The following is a 15,208-nucleotide window of genomic DNA, read 5'->3' on the forward strand; positions in this document are numbered from 1 at the left end:
TGACACCCTCTCTTGGCCCTCTCCCGCTGGCCCAGGCCACCTGGCCACACGGCCTCCTTGCTGTCCCTCCAGGCTCCTCAGTGCTGCTTCCTGTACCTAGAATGTGTCCCCATCTCAGGATCCTTCGCTCACTCAGCCTCCCATCAAATGCCACCTTCTCCAAGAAGTCCCAGCCAGCTGTCCACACAGCATGCCCCCTCCCCATGGCCCACGTTCTCCTTCCCACCAGTCACCACCTGCCACATGTCCACTGTCTGTGGTCAGGATTCTCCATGGGGGCAGGGGCCGTGAGCTGCTCACTTCCTGGCACCTAGGACAGCACAGCCCGCAGTGGACACCCGGTCGGGCCGGTCCCAACTCCTGCAGAGCCTGGGGCAGGAGAACTCGTGGAGACCACACCATCCTCTTCCTTACTTTTCCCATATCTGCCTGGCGAGGGGCTGTGTACACATGCTAGAACCCACCCCACCTGTATCCAGCCTGGGGAGGCATGCACCTGCCGGAAGACCCCAGGCCCACCTTGGGATGGAAGCCTGGGGAAGAGGCCCTTGCAGGCCCCGCATGAGGGCAGAGAGTTCTGGAGTCCTGGGGACCCAGCACATGGCACAGAAGGCGTGCATGGGAGCAGCTTGGCATGTCCCTGTCTCCATAGCTTCCTGGCCCCGTGGGGATAAATATGGCTGGAGGGGGCCAAATAGGACCTGGAAGGTGCTAGGCCAGGTAGTCACTCAGGTAAGGGTGGTCCTGGGCCCAGCAGACGCTGGTTGAATGGATGAATGAGTGGATAGCTCCCCTCTGCCTCAGCCACTTCCACCACAGCTTCCCTAGAAGGCTTCCCTCCCTGAGAGGAGGCCCATGCGATGGTCCCCTAGGATAGCCAGGCTGTCTCCAGCTGTAGTCCTTGAGCCGTCCACTGAAGAACACAGGCCTGCAGAGCAGCCGTCTCTCCAGACTGTTTGGGTTAGAGTCCCTGAGGGGCCCAGTGAGAGTCCTGGGGGAAGATGTCGGGGTACAGCCCTCCCACCCTCCCACCTGCCTGAGCTGCGCAAGCATCTCGGAACTCACCGCTGCCCCGCCCACCGCCACAGCAGCTGCCTTCAGTGAGAGCTCCTGGGGTGACTCTGCTCCGAATCTCATGATGAGGGCTTCAAGGCCGGGGACATAAACAAAACATCCACTCAAGGGAGGCCAACTAGACAGGACTAGAGTCCAAACTTAAGGAGGTATTAAGTGCCACAATGATGAACCAAGGAGGGTCATTTATATACAAGATATTTCTATTTAGGTTCTAAGATGATTTTCCCAAGAAATATTTACAATTTGGTAATGCAGTAATTGGCAAAATAAGTTAAATGTAAAATAATGATCCTAAGTAGCAAAAGTATATTATCCATGGTTTGCTTACTTGTTGGTGCTGTTCCATTTGCAAAATGAAAATTAAAAAAAAAAAAAGCAACAAGAAAATCCGAAGCAATGAGATTGCAGGAGCGGGGAATCCTCGTCTCACATAGACTACAAGCCCATTCCCCTTTGACACGCAGTGGGGTACTTGTCCCTTTGTTCCTGGAATTAACTGGGGAGTTCCCCACCAAGTACGGGTGGTCTTCTATCCAGCATCAAAGTCATTGACTTGCGATGAATGTGGAGTATTTTTGGACAGTGATCAGCTTTATAGTATAAATCACAAACAGATGTTCAGCCTTGCCAGACTCTGAATAAACTAACAAATCACCTTCCCTGTTCTTCATTGTGATTAGTCAGGGTCCCTTTTCTCTTTTTTCTAAGAGCAACATATTCCACTGCTCAGCAGGGACCTTTCAGGCAGCAGAGGTGGATGGGCCCTCGTGCCCCGGGCTGAGCACTCTCACCCCAGGGGGGCTGGTGCCAGTCGTGTGGGACCCTGGGCAGCAATGCAGGGTGAGCGCCCCATTTTCTCAGCACATGGGCAAGAGAAAGTGAGGTGGGAGTCCCAGTGGCCTCTGGAAATGTGCACTCCGCCACCCAGTGTCCCGACTGGCGTTGCAGTCAACGCAAGGCGGAAAGGCCCCTTCAGCCTGGGACCTCCACAGTACCACGTGTTCCCTAAGCAGTTACCTTTCAAATGCCATGTCACTCTCGGGCTCTCCTGTAGGCACATGTAAATGTTTTGGAATCACCAGATGCACAGTTAATAACTTGAGCATTTGGGGAGGTGGCACATGAGGAGATTGCTTTAGGACATCCTTTCTGGTACCCACGCCTCCACCCTCTATATGTCTTGGCTTAATGTCTCATTGTAGCAGCTTCAGGAGACAGGCTGGTGAGGCAACCGGTGGAACTGTGGCATCACTAGCTGCTCCCATCAAATGATAATTTAAAATTAGACCCTAGTGATTACTGAAGCTTAAGTTAAGCAACAGTCTAGCAAGTGCCAGTTTCTTCTCACTGCTCGTTTTACAAGGCCGAACAACATATGCTGCGCACGTAGATCAGGCACTGAAGACCCACTTGAAGTTTTCCTTCTTCCAGAGGTGTGGACAGGGCCAGATCTTTGGGGGCATCCAATCCCTTTCATCAAAATGGCCTTGTCTAGACAAGTCTTAGCAAGAGCTGGGGCCTCTGAGGGGAGGGACGGCTGGCAAACGGAGCTGAGGGCCACACCAGGAGAGAAGAACACATGACCCGAGCCTGGGCCTGCACAGGCTTCGCCTGAAAGACCCCACCCTGATCTCAAGGGAAGACTGTCCTAGAAAACAAAGGCCACAGCATGTGGTTCCAACACCCCCCACCACCATTTTTTTCTTTTTCCATGGCAACTAAAAATGACAAACGCTGCACATTTTCCTTTATCACGGCTTATCAGATGAGCACAGGAACCAAGGTCGTAAGCCAGAAACGAATCCAGATTTGCTTTGTAAGGCCACGTCACACTGCTGGTGTCATCCTGTGGCTTCCAGGGACCCAGGACTTTTGGTGCTAAAACCATGAAAGTCCTGAGCAAACTGGGTGGGTTAGTCACCCTGGCTTCAGCTCCCTACACCCCACTCCCACCCCAGGGTGCCATTGGGTTGGCCCTTCAGCTCTCAGGAGGGCTCGGTGAGGTTGGGCTTCCAGCTGTGCTCCCAGCCGCACAGGCGGTGCACGGCCCCGGGTTCTTCAGGCCCAGGCAGAGCAGGTTGCCCACTGCACCACACAGACTCCGATTTCCATGACCACCTGCGACGATGACGCTTTCTGCTTTCTTTTGAAGGCAGGAGGAAAGGCAGGAGCCAGTCTGTCCAGGCACCCTCTGCGCTAAGCCAAAGGCCGCCCACACTGAGTTCGTCCGGCCCGATCTTAGAGAGTCGCCAGGCCTTCCTGCAAACGTCCTCATCGGTCCATGAGCTGGCCCAGAGGCTGTCGGGCAGCCGGCTCTCCTTGCACGCCTCAGTGGCATCCCTGCACTCTCAGCCGCCACCCATCACCACCACGGGCCACCTGAGCGTCCGAGAGCGGGCCGAGGCGCTCATCAGGTCCAGCCTGGGCTCCTCCACCAGCTCCACCCTGAGCTTCCTCTTCGGCAAGAGGAGCTTTTCCAGTGCTCTCGTCATCTCTGGACTCTCCGCTGCAGAGGGGGGAAACACCAGTGACACCCAGTCATCCAGCAGCGTCAACATTGTGATGGGCCCCTCGGCCAGGGCCACCAGCCAGGCCACGCGGGTAAGAGGCTGGGCGTGGTTCCCTGGGGCAGGCAGGGTGGTGGCATGGGCTGGTGGCCTGCGCATGACCTGCCTCATGCTCCCACCCGCCTGCCTGCAGAATTCCGTCCCCGTCTCTACAGGGCCCCCGAATGACAAAGGGCAGTGATGAGATGAGATCTGGAGCACAGCGATCCCCAGGCAGGCGGCACTGGGGGCGCCACGTGTAACAGCAGGACTGTTACGATGAACCCTAAACCCAGGGGTGTGAGGGGATGTCCTCCACTCATCCGTACGCTAGGACAGAGCACTTCCTGCTCTTGTCACGCACGCTGGCCCGAGAAGAGGAGAGGGCACACATCAGCACTGAGCTGGGCCGCCACGGGCTCCCAGCCAGTGAGGCCGCTGAGACCGCACTACCTGTAGGTATTTAATACAAGAAAAAGAGAGTTTTAAGGACTTCACTCAAATAAACCATTGTCCAGAATTCCAAGCTAGCTGACATTAGATGAATACTTGAACTTCGTAAGTGACAAAGTAAACAGATTAATACGTGCCAGTTCTCTTACATGACATGGTGGAGAGGGGGAAATTGATGCCATTAAGGCAAAAATAGGTCAGGTTTGGAGCTTTCTCCTACTCCTTTTGAATGTCCACACATATTCTCGCCTGAGGTTCATGCTCCTCCTCAAGCACAAGACGTCCCAGGGCGTGGCCTCTGGCTGTAGGTGGAGGAAGGGGCGGTGTCCGAACATGCCAGCGTCACCCTCTCTGGGCTCTCCAGGCAGGTGCCTTCCTGCCTAGTGGGAACCAAGGCTAGGACGGGCCGGCCTAGCAAGAGTCAGGGCTGCAGCAGTGGTGTGTCACCTTTCATGGGGGAGAGGTAGGACTTACAGGCTTCCTGGAGCCCCCAGGCCACACCGGCCAAGAGAAAAGAGCCGGTTACTTCAGTTTTACCTTAGTTAGATAATTGAAGGTATAAACTTCCCTCCCTTTTTTCATTTTCTCAGTCAAAACACACAAAATATCACTCCTTTCTCCCACCCCCCCAATCTATGTTCAAGTCCCGATCCATGGATGCAGTTCTGGTATTCTGGCAAATTCTCCTTCCAAAAGGCATGATTGAGTCCTTGAGACTCCACGTATGCAGAATAAAAAGGCCTCTGTACTACTGCTGGGGTCAAACCTGCAGACACTCAGCATTGGTGACAAGCGCTAGGTGTGCAAGAAGTGCCACTGTCCCAGACGCAGGAAAGCCAGGCCGGCACACAGATGGCCTTTCCCCTTAGGCAGCTCCTTCTGGCATGTCATGTCCACATCACCCAGAAAAGGCCCCTGTTAGAGACGTGGCTTCAGCTGCACATCCTGTCCTCAAACGCCACCCTGCTGTTGTGTCATTCGACCTGACTTCAGAACCTGACCTCGTGGCTGTTGCACTGTTAGCCTTTAGTTCCTACAGCAAGGAGGAGGGTGCTAATTAGAAGAAATGGCCGATAAATGTATGCTGAGCTATTCGCTGCTTCTCTCTTCTCTTTGGAAGCACTTCTCGGAGCCCTGTGAACCCACCGACGCCACCGAGCAGGGGCAGCTTCGCGACCGACGTCTGGCTGAGGCCGTGGCAGAGACTCTGGGGGTGATCTGCAGAAGAGCAAGCCAGGAGGACATGGGCCTGGACGACACGGCGTCCCAGCAGAGTGCTTCGGACGAGCAGTGACGGCACGTCGGGTCGGGAAAAGCTGACTCTTCCGCAGGGCTTGGCCACATCGCTCTCCCTCCTGCCCCCTGAGATCAAAAAGAGCTGATACTGCGATCCATGGGAGGCTGTTCCCGTGGAGAAAGGAGAGCTAGAAAACAGAATAACTTTATCTCAGGTTCTTGAAAAAAACACACATGATGGAAAACAAAACAAAACCAATACACCAGGCCTCCGCCTCCCCACGCACTGCGCTACCCAGAGCAGCGCACCACGAAAGGCACTGCACACTTTCCAGAATTTGAAGTTGCAAGCAAAAGCCACTTAATATCTTAAACAACTAGAGTAAAGTAGGGCCCATGAATAACTCCTTTTTGCCCTGATGAAAATAAGACAACTGCATGTTAAATAATTGGCATTTTATACATTGCTGTTACCATGAAAAAGAAATGAACAGCAGGTCTGATACCATCAGCTGGTCAAATGCATTAAGGTTAAATCTGAGTGTAAAGAAAACCTCATTTCTGTGCAATACTTATGCAGATGTTAACTAAGCATAACATAGTGGCCGCTTCACAACAAGAACCGTGATAGTGCATGCAGTCACATCTCACGTATTCTGTGAAGAGCCGGGTGCGTTAGGATGTTGAGTTTAGAAATCATGTCCAGTCGGTGTGGGAAAAGCCACCAGGGAGTCACGTGATCTGTGTTGCTGGCTCTGCGTGCTTCACAGGAGTGCATGCTCGTTCGCCAAGCCAAGCGACCCTTGCTGTATCACAGAACACGTGCACACACCTTTGTTTTTGCAATTAAAATGTTTATAGTTATTGCTGTGTCCAGTGTTTTGAATTCTGCTTAAACTGTCATCATTTCTAAAAATGTATCCTGTACTGTGAGAATGACATTTGGGCAAACTCTGAAACAACCTTTCCCATCTTGAGACTCCCACAGGGTTGAGCAGAAACCTGTACCCTTGCTGACACGGGGGAGGGGCAGGGGTCCCGAAACACAGCCCATGAAGAATATCACTGACCTGTTGAACCATCCCTTTTGGAAAGACAATAGTTAGAAATAAATAGTCAATTTGTAAACAGTCACACGAATTTCTTCGAAGTATCTAGGATTTGGAAGTTCGGAGAGAGGGGTCGGGGGAGGGCATTGCAGAAAATCCCTACCCCTTGGAAGTAGATGGTAATGCCTTTTTTTTTTTTTTTTTTGGTAAAAGAAGAATTAGCAATTAATAACAATAAGTGGCCTCTATAATTAAAGACAGAATGCCATTATTCTCAGACCAGCAATCCCTAGAGATGCAAACTTTGATTTAAATGCAGTTGTTCATCTAACGAGAAGCAGATATAACCTCGCTGCAGTTCTCTAAGTTGGCCAAACCACACTTGGCCAGCAGCTCCTGAAATCCTCCTGGGCAACTTTACAGCCAAGCCCTAAGGACTAAACTCCGGGCCTGGAGCTGTGAGTGTGGCCTCCCCACGTGGGGAGATTCCTGGAGTTCAGTAAGAAAAATGACAAGTGCCTGGCAGTGGTCAGCCTGGAGTACAATGGGCATCCAGGAGTAGGACACACAGAAAACCACTGCATTCCACAGAAAGGGAAATCTGTTGAAAGAGCTGGACATCTAACCTGGGGAGAAATGGCAGTGCAAACGGGAAGGCGAGAGGACCCTGGGTGTGCCTACATCTCCATTCCACTCACGAGGCTCGTGAGCCGCTGCTTCAACAATCTGTTTATTACTTGTCCTAGTTCACCGGTTCTTGGTGGAAGCTTTTAGGGGGTGTGTTAGGTAGGGACCAGGAGGGAAGGGAAACAGGTGTGGAGGCGAGGCAAGGGAGATTCGGTAGAGATACTGCTGCTGGCCAATCAGAGGAGGGTAAGAAACCCCCAAACCGAAAAGATGGCCCAACAGCAGAAACAACCAAATTGGGGCATGTACCCCAATGAGCTGGCAGTCACCTTGGGTGAACTACCCTCATTAGCATAGTAAAAATCACACCCACCAGCGCCTTGACAGTTTCCTAATGTCATGACAGCCCCTGGAAGTTACCCTATAAGGACAAGTTAAGGGAGGGTCCCCGGTTCCAGGAAATCTCCACCCCTCTTCCCTGAAGCAAAATGAATATTCTGCCCACTACGAACCATACCATAAGATGTAGACATAAAAGTAGAAATGCGTTAAAAACCCAGGGTCTTCTCCACGTGGGGAGATAGACCCATCCCTGCCCAGAACGTGCTGTGCTTTAATAAATCTTGCTGTTGGGGTTGCTCATTCATTCCATCCACTCCTACCAGTCACCATTCTTCGGTACTCGGAACCGGGAACCAGGAACCACGGAACACGACACGAACTCAAACCCAACAGGTGGAGGGAGGAGGAAATTTACAGTTTATCCACAACAGGTAGACATTTCTCAGATACCAGATCGAATGCAACCCTGCTTTGCACTACGAGAGATACAGTTGTCTTAAGTATGCGCACGGAGGTGTACACACACTCTCATCCACAGGTGTATACCCACGAGAGGAAAGATGGGTGTGTTGGAGTCACCCTGGGACTCTTGGTGGCTGTTTGGCCAGCGTCAACGACGCAGCCACTTTTTTCCTTTTTCATTGTGGTACACAACTTATTTGTAATTCATGAGCTTGTTAATCTGGTCCTTCATCCAGCCAGCTGTTTATCAGAATGTATTCCCTGCAAAATGTCGTATTATGAGCCCCTGTTTAAAGAAGGCATTCCTGAGTTGACATTTCTTGCCACAGTTGTTCAAATGTTCTGCCAGCATATAGCTAAAGAGTTATTTTCTGCATTTGGACACTGAACAAAATAGTTTCTTCTCTAAAGATAACGTAAAAACTGTAGCGTTTGGTTTTATATATATCGTGTGGCTAATTTGGCATCATTGATTCTAAATTCTGCACTGTGCATGGAAACCATCTGTGCCCAGCAATAGTTTTCTAAAATCATTCGATGCTTCAACTTCTCTTTGCCTATAAAATGTGCAATGCGATGCCTGTTTACTGAGCCCTCTCCTCTCACGCCGCCTTCATCTCACTACTGTTTTGTCCCAAGTCGCTATGCTGCACAAGCATCTGCCATCGGCATACACACAGGTGCAGTTCTTCCAGACACAACTTTCTATGAACACTGAGCTAGACGGGAAGAGACCCACATTTTCTGGGTCACCATCGTCCCCTTCATGACTGGGGCTGGGAATTGAGTGCCTGAACTTGCACTTTCCTGGGAACCCCTCCCTACCCATCAGCAATGACAGTCGGAGAGATGATGCTCTATCTAAATTTTAAAGATGTGTCCATCTCCCTGCACCCACTTACATTCAAGGGTAAGGAGTAAAAAGTTTTTAAACTATTTCGAGTTAAAAGGCTGAGGGTATGATCTCTTAAGGGAGAAGAAGGAAGAATGATTTACTAAACCATTCTCTAAATCAGTTCTGCTTCTTCTCATGCAACTTTGTTACTCTAGCTAAAATTCTTCATACAAGCAATACACACGTTAATTTTGTGTTTTTTAAAGTGAACTCCTTATGTCGGGACTCACATCCAACCATGTTAGTTACGTGATTTGTCTGAACAGTTGAGATTTCAAGCTTGGGCATGAGAATTCCTGACCTCAACCTACCCTTGCCACCCCCAGCTGCGAGTTGCTCATCTCAGTCGTGGCACCAGCACGGAGGCGGGTGCTCAGCTCTGCTCCTCTGGTCCCGACTGCACTTAGTGGGTAGAGGGACCACGACATTTTTTTCTCCCACGACATTTTTTTCTTCCTTTAAAACTCAGCAGGCTGCTGTTGCTACAGGCTGTGCACGTTTGGCCCTGAGTTCTAGTTATTAGTGAATTCATCTTATCCTTCATTAAATTTCATTGCTTGTGATACAGGGATTGCATCCGCTATCTTCATACATGCTCACAGATCATTCTAATACAATAATCATTTAAGGACCCTGCCACGGGAGATGCTAAATGGTTTTTGGATTCACAGCAGCTACAGTTTATCACAGCTAAATGTCAGCTCTGAGGTCTGGGGATACATGATACATTAAAAATGACAAAGCCTAAACTAGGACAATGCAGGGAGTGATGGAAAGAGCACGGGCTTTACAGCCATACAGATGTGTCATCGGAGAACCAGTCCAATCTGATTCAACCTGGTCAGTTAACAAAATGTAACAAAACGACGTTTCTTTCAGCTGCTACAGACCCCCAGCTACCCGAGCATACCCAGATGAACCACCTGTGCCTGACTGGTGACTCTGGAGCTGGCCGGAACAAATGTCAACCACAGGCAAAACCTATATGCTCAGATCGAGGCCCGAGGAGCAGATCCTGAATTAAGAAGGGAGGGCGCCCTGTTTGTGGCACTACGGACTTAAGAGCCAAGGACCCAACACCGCCTCTTTGCATGACCCCATCAGATCGCACCTTGTTGCATTTTCATCCCCCCCCACCGCCCCGCAATTACTCTCTACCTACAAAACCTGCCCCCAGACCCCAGCTCAGGGGGAGAGTTTGCCATTGCCTCCTCCTTGACAGTCAACTTGCAATAAAGCTTTTTCTTTTCTCAAAAACCAGCGCCATGGTATCGGCTTCTATGTGTGTGGGGCAGCAAGCCAACGGCTGTCACAGACACGGGCTTGAATCCCCTGCCACTGCCAGCGACGTGCTTTTGAACAACCACTTAGACTCTCCAAGCTTGCCTCTTTGCATTGAAGTGCAGAAGCTCCGGCAGGCCCGATGCCAGGGGCCACCGAGTCTGTTCTGCACGGTGGATACTTTCAGGTGGACAGCGACACTCCTACCCCTCCATCGGCACAATTGGCTTCCGCAATAAGCCCCTAAAACTATTATATTTTACCTTCTTTGAAGGCAATTTCACCAGCTTTTCGTCTAATGTAAGACAAAGTAAAAGTCTACTGAACAGTCACCACTGAAACACTGAGCTCAAAAGGACAAGCGGCAAAGAGAACACGTCCCTCCGTATTTCCGGTGCATGAGGGACCCCTGTAAACACAGACCACCCTCCCAAGAGGTGGTAGGAAAGGCTCCACCTTGATGGGGTCCCACTTTGGCTGAGGCAGACCACCCCGCCGGGCCCAGGTGCTGGGCCTGTCCTCGGGCGCACGTCAATGTCTCCCCAGCCTGCTCCTTCTTCCTCGGTTCTCCCAGGGCTGTGCTGTGTTCACAGATTCATGACGAGCGTCAGGTTCCCAGGCCTTTGTGGGACGCCTCCACCTGCCTCAGAGGCAGTGGCCGTCCTGGCCCACTGAGGCACGCAGCCCGCCCGTGCTCAGTGCCCCTCCTGTTCCAGTGATCGGGCTGGAAGTCACAGCCGCCTGCCAGATGTCCCGAGCTCGTCACTCAGCCTCAGTGAACAGCCCAGCCAGGGCAGGGACAGTGGAAGGAGATGGCCACTTCCTCTAACCATGGAAGCCGCCCTTTTTGAGGGATTAGTTCGTCATGTATTAGGCCTTCCTGTTGTGGTCCCTCCAGGGCTTGGCAAGCCCGGTGAAGCTTCACAAAGCCACCTTGGAAGAAAGTGCCAAGGAAAGAAAGACTGACGCAAGAGCCCATCCTGGGCGGCACACCCTCGTGTTGGTGCGAGCCCTTCCTGCACTGCCCCCGCACTGCCCCCGCACCCCAACGCCCGGCTCACAGCCTCACCCACACCTGCCTGACTTGTCCTCGGCTATGGAGAGGGACACGCCATCTATGCCAGTGGGATTGTAGCTAACGCCGGTTGATAAAAAAATCCTGGAAATTCATAGATCTTTATCAAAAATGACCTAAAAACACTAAGCTGCTTTATCACTCAAATGGCATCAATCCCTGGGAGGGAAGTTTTTATCTTTTATGAATTCTAGAGTTTCCGTGGTCTTTTCTGTTTTCCTACTTTTTCTGCTGTGCCCTGCTGTGAGCTGAACTGTACCTTTCTACACGATTACTCTTGATAAACCCACTCTCCACCGTGTTGCGTGGAAAAGTTGACAGTTTCCTTCCATGGTGTGGCATCACTCTCCTTAGATGACAGTCATGCCCCCCCTTTCCTGGAAAAGAAACTGGGCACAGAAAGCTTCGAAACTGTGCCCAAGTTAACCCAGCCACAGCCCGAGCTCTCGTCGCCCGGCCTGCTGAACAGCAGACGGTACCAACATTCCTCAAGGCTGTGTATTTCCCCCACACAAGGACTCGTGTCTGTAACCATCAGAATTTCTATATATTTATTAGCAATAAGCAAATAATAAGAGATTGGGGGGGAGGAACTAAAATGGTTTTCTTCTGAAATAACAATTTTTAAAAATCAAATAACTTATCACTTCAAGTTGCATGAGGCTGAAGCTGCGCCTGGAGAGGAATTCGGTTTTCATGACATGCAAAATTGATTAGGTGCTGAGCTCCTTTCTCCCCCGCCCCTGAGCACATTTACAAACTTCGATGGGGGCAAATTCCTTCTGATACCCTGAAAACCATTTCTCATCTCATCATTTACCCAAATCATGTGCAAGACTGCAAGAGGAAATAAACAGAAATCTTTAAGTATAAATAACCCACAACAGATTGTTAATCTTGCACAGTCAATCCAACATTAAGGCCAGTTTGATCTTTAAACATTTTATGGAAAACAGCTGTCAAGCTTTCTCTGGAAAAGCCCACAAGGTTTCACAACCCCAAAGGCATGAAGCCTGGGCAGGCTCCTCTCGAACCGGGGCGCTTCTCCAGAAAGCAAGGACGCACACAGTCTTCACCTCCTGATGCTCTGCACACTCGTCACAATATCCGGCAGGAGGTGGCTTCTGTTTTCCTTGGTGACCTATGGGAAGAAGCAAGAGAGGAGGCTTCAGAGCTCCTTTCCTTTTCTGCAGCCTTGTGATAAGTGATTTTCTAAAAGGAAAGCCTGGAGGGCTAGGAGAGGGTGAAGTATGTTTTGTGACCCAGGGAGCAAGCCCAGCTCTTCAGCAGCCCTCAAAACAGGATAGGTATCACTGAGCCCCACCATCGGCTTCTGCAAAGTGACATCAGGAAAAGTGAAAGTGGGTTTGGGTGGTAGATAGATTTCAACCGTGGGAAGAGCTGTGAACTGAGCCCTGCGAGGCCTGCCGAGATGCACGATGGGAATGCAGATGGCACGGGGCCCTTGAGCACGACCTGACTTGCACAGAAGGGAACTGCCTGAGTGAGTGAGGAGAACCCACAGCCTAGCCAGGCTCAGGAGAGTGCCCAGAATCCTGGGATGCTCAGTAATCTACTCGTCTCTCCACGAATTTAGAGAATCTGAGTGTTGCAAGGGCTTCTGACCTCAGTCAGTGGTTCATTTGGAAAATGAGGAAGTGGCAGCCCAGAGAAGTGAAGGAGCCATGGGACGTACTGTTACTCAGCCCCCTGATGCCAGGCTGTGTCCTCTTATACTGTTACAAAAACAAAAGTGGCAGCGATAACCCAAGCTTTACCTGACAATCTGCTTTTTATTTTTCTTTCTTTCACTTACCCACAGTCCCAAAGGGTGCCCAGGGTGAGGGCAGGGCTGCCTCCTCTCCCATCACTGTGCCTTCCTGCCTGACGCCATACCACCTATCCACTCAACACACGCTCCTGGGCAAGGTGAGGCAGATAGAGATGTGCTTTCAACTTTTCCCCGTTCAGTATGAGTTGGCTGTGGGTTTGTCATATATGGCTTGTATCATTTTTAGGTAAGTCCCACCTATGCCTATTTTCTTAAGCATTCTTATCATAAAAGGGTGCTAAATTTTGTCGAATGCTTTTTCTGCATCTATTGAGAGGATCATCTGGTCTTTGTTTTTGCTTCTATTTATGTGGTCAATTACATTTATAGATTTGCATATGTTGAACCATCCCTGCATCTCTGGGATGAAGCCCACTTGGTCGTGATGGATTATTTTTTTGATAAGCACCTAAATTCAGTTTGCTAGGATTTTGTTGAGAATTTTTGCATCTACATTTATAAGGGATATTGGTCTGTAGTTTTTTTTTTGTTGCATCCTTTCCTGGGTTTGGTATCAGGGTGACGTTGGCTTCATAAAACATGTTGGGGAGGATTCCTTCCTTCTCGATGTTGTGGAATAATTTCTGCAAGCTAGGCACCAGTTCTTCTTTGTAGGTCTGGTAAAATTCAGGTGTGAAACCATCTGGTCCGGGACTTTTCTTTTTAGGAAGGTTTTTCATTGCTGCTTCAATTTCAATACTTGATATTGGTCTATTCAGGAATTCTATTTCTTCCTGATTAAGCCTACCTATCAACCTCTAATCTAGAAGTGACAGATGAGCTCCCAACTCTAACTTTGCATTTACAGAACACAAGTGCGCAGGCCCAGAGGACAGCATCAAATTCCTGGTGAGATGAAAATAGTTTATGTCATGCTTCGTGAACCAAACTGAAGGGAAGTTGAGACCTAGTATCCATTATTCTCATGATCCTGAAATCCACAAATTAAAACTACAAAAAACAACAATTGCTTTATGGAAAAAGCAAGTTCAGACGGTTCTGAATTCAGAATTTTAAAATAGATTTTAGTTATATTAACATTTTTATAAGGTAGAAAACCAATAATTCCTAAGAATCTAAGCTTTTATTGCAAAATCACTTGAATAATTCCTATTAATGAAGGCAATAATACAGCAGGATTATGCTAATGCTCAGGCTTTAGAATCAGCCAGACCAAGGTCTGAGTCCTCTCTCTACCAACTACTAACCGAATAACCTTGGACAAGTTATATAACCTCTCTATGCCTCAACTGTCTCATGTATGAAATGGAGATTATGGTGCTTATTAGCTCATGAGGTTACCATGAAGTCTACACGTACCAACATACTGGCAGCACTAGCACAGCACCTAGCACCAGGTGCCCAGTGACTGGCAGCCACCGTAGCATTCCATATAAATGCTCCACAGGCTCCAGGCCTCTCTTCTGCCCCCTCAATAGGCAACGTTTTCCAACATTCCCATCCAGGAGTTATTTCAAAGGAAATAGAATGAAATATGCTTTCTAAATGCCACTAAGATGACCAAGTCTTAACATTTTTGTAAGAAGTTACTAGTAGGGATAAAAAATTTTCTTTTCCATTTTGTTAATTAGAAAACTATGAAAAAAGTACACCTAGCTCTTTCCAGTGATCTTGAACCAACAAAGACATCCATTTCTTGCCTTTACAGCATTAATACTATTATTAAATGTTTTTTCACAATTAGCCTCAAATAATGAAATACTGATATGTTAAAAACATAAATAATTTTCAGCGGTTATATTTGGAGAGCAGTAAACCCTGGAAGAATCAGAGAAAGAATTTGAGCAAATTTCTGAAAGAGCAACATAACCTTTAAGAAGGCCACTGTCAACACCAAACGTGCAACATGGCGGAAATTTCTAAATTACCAAGACTATCCTTCTATTGACCCAGAAGACAGTCCTTAAAGTCAGAATATAAGCAGGACCTGGTACTGTATCTGTGTCTAGCATATAAGTGAAGTGCTGTCTCACAATATCTAGACCAACCAAGATGAAAAGACAAATTTATGATATCCCCATCTCAGATTCTTGTTAAAAAATCCACAAGGAGGGGGAGGGGACAGAAGAGACTGAGAAGAGTATACAATCACCGATCACATTAAACAAGTTAGGAGACAGCGAGGTAGCATGCAAACAGCCTGCAAAACCAGATAATATCTACACACTGCTGCCAAGAACATGTATGTCCCATGGTCTACATGCCAGGCTTATCATATTATGTGGCCGTATGCTTCAAAAAGATCTCAAGTTGCCATAACATCATTGATGTTATGACATTAACTAGAAGGCAGCAAAATCAATGACATACTCT

The 15,208-nt window shown here is 49.1% G+C and overlaps 2 protein-coding genes across 2 annotated transcripts in view; one reads left to right on the forward strand and one right to left on the reverse strand.

The window, feature by feature from the left end:
* The window catches only part of PCNXL2 (pecanex-like 2 (Drosophila)), a 275,717-nt gene extending 270,183 nt beyond the window's left edge, over positions 1–5,534 (forward strand). The window contains exons 33-34 of the mRNA XM_012660166.1: positions 3,230–3,678; positions 5,197–5,534. Of these exons, the coding sequence (XP_012515620.1) occupies positions 3,230–3,678; positions 5,197–5,370 (623 nt within the window). The 3' untranslated portion in view covers positions 5,371–5,534. The remainder of the gene's footprint in view (positions 1–3,229; positions 3,679–5,196) is intronic.
* A 6,031-nt stretch (positions 5,535–11,565) lies between these two features.
* The window catches only part of NTPCR (nucleoside-triphosphatase, cancer-related), a 26,141-nt gene continuing 22,498 nt past the window's right edge, over positions 11,566–15,208 (reverse strand). The window contains exon 5 of the mRNA XM_012660168.1: positions 11,566–12,184. Coding sequence (XP_012515622.1) covers positions 12,116–12,184 — 69 coding nt within the window. The 3' untranslated portion in view covers positions 11,566–12,115. The remainder of the gene's footprint in view (positions 12,185–15,208) is intronic.

This window comes from Propithecus coquereli, unplaced genomic scaffold (genome assembly GCF_000956105.1).
Source record: "Propithecus coquereli isolate 6110/MARCELLA unplaced genomic scaffold, Pcoq_1.0 Scaffold66, whole genome shotgun sequence".
Taxonomy (NCBI): Eukaryota; Metazoa; Chordata; class Mammalia; order Primates; family Indriidae; genus Propithecus; species Propithecus coquereli.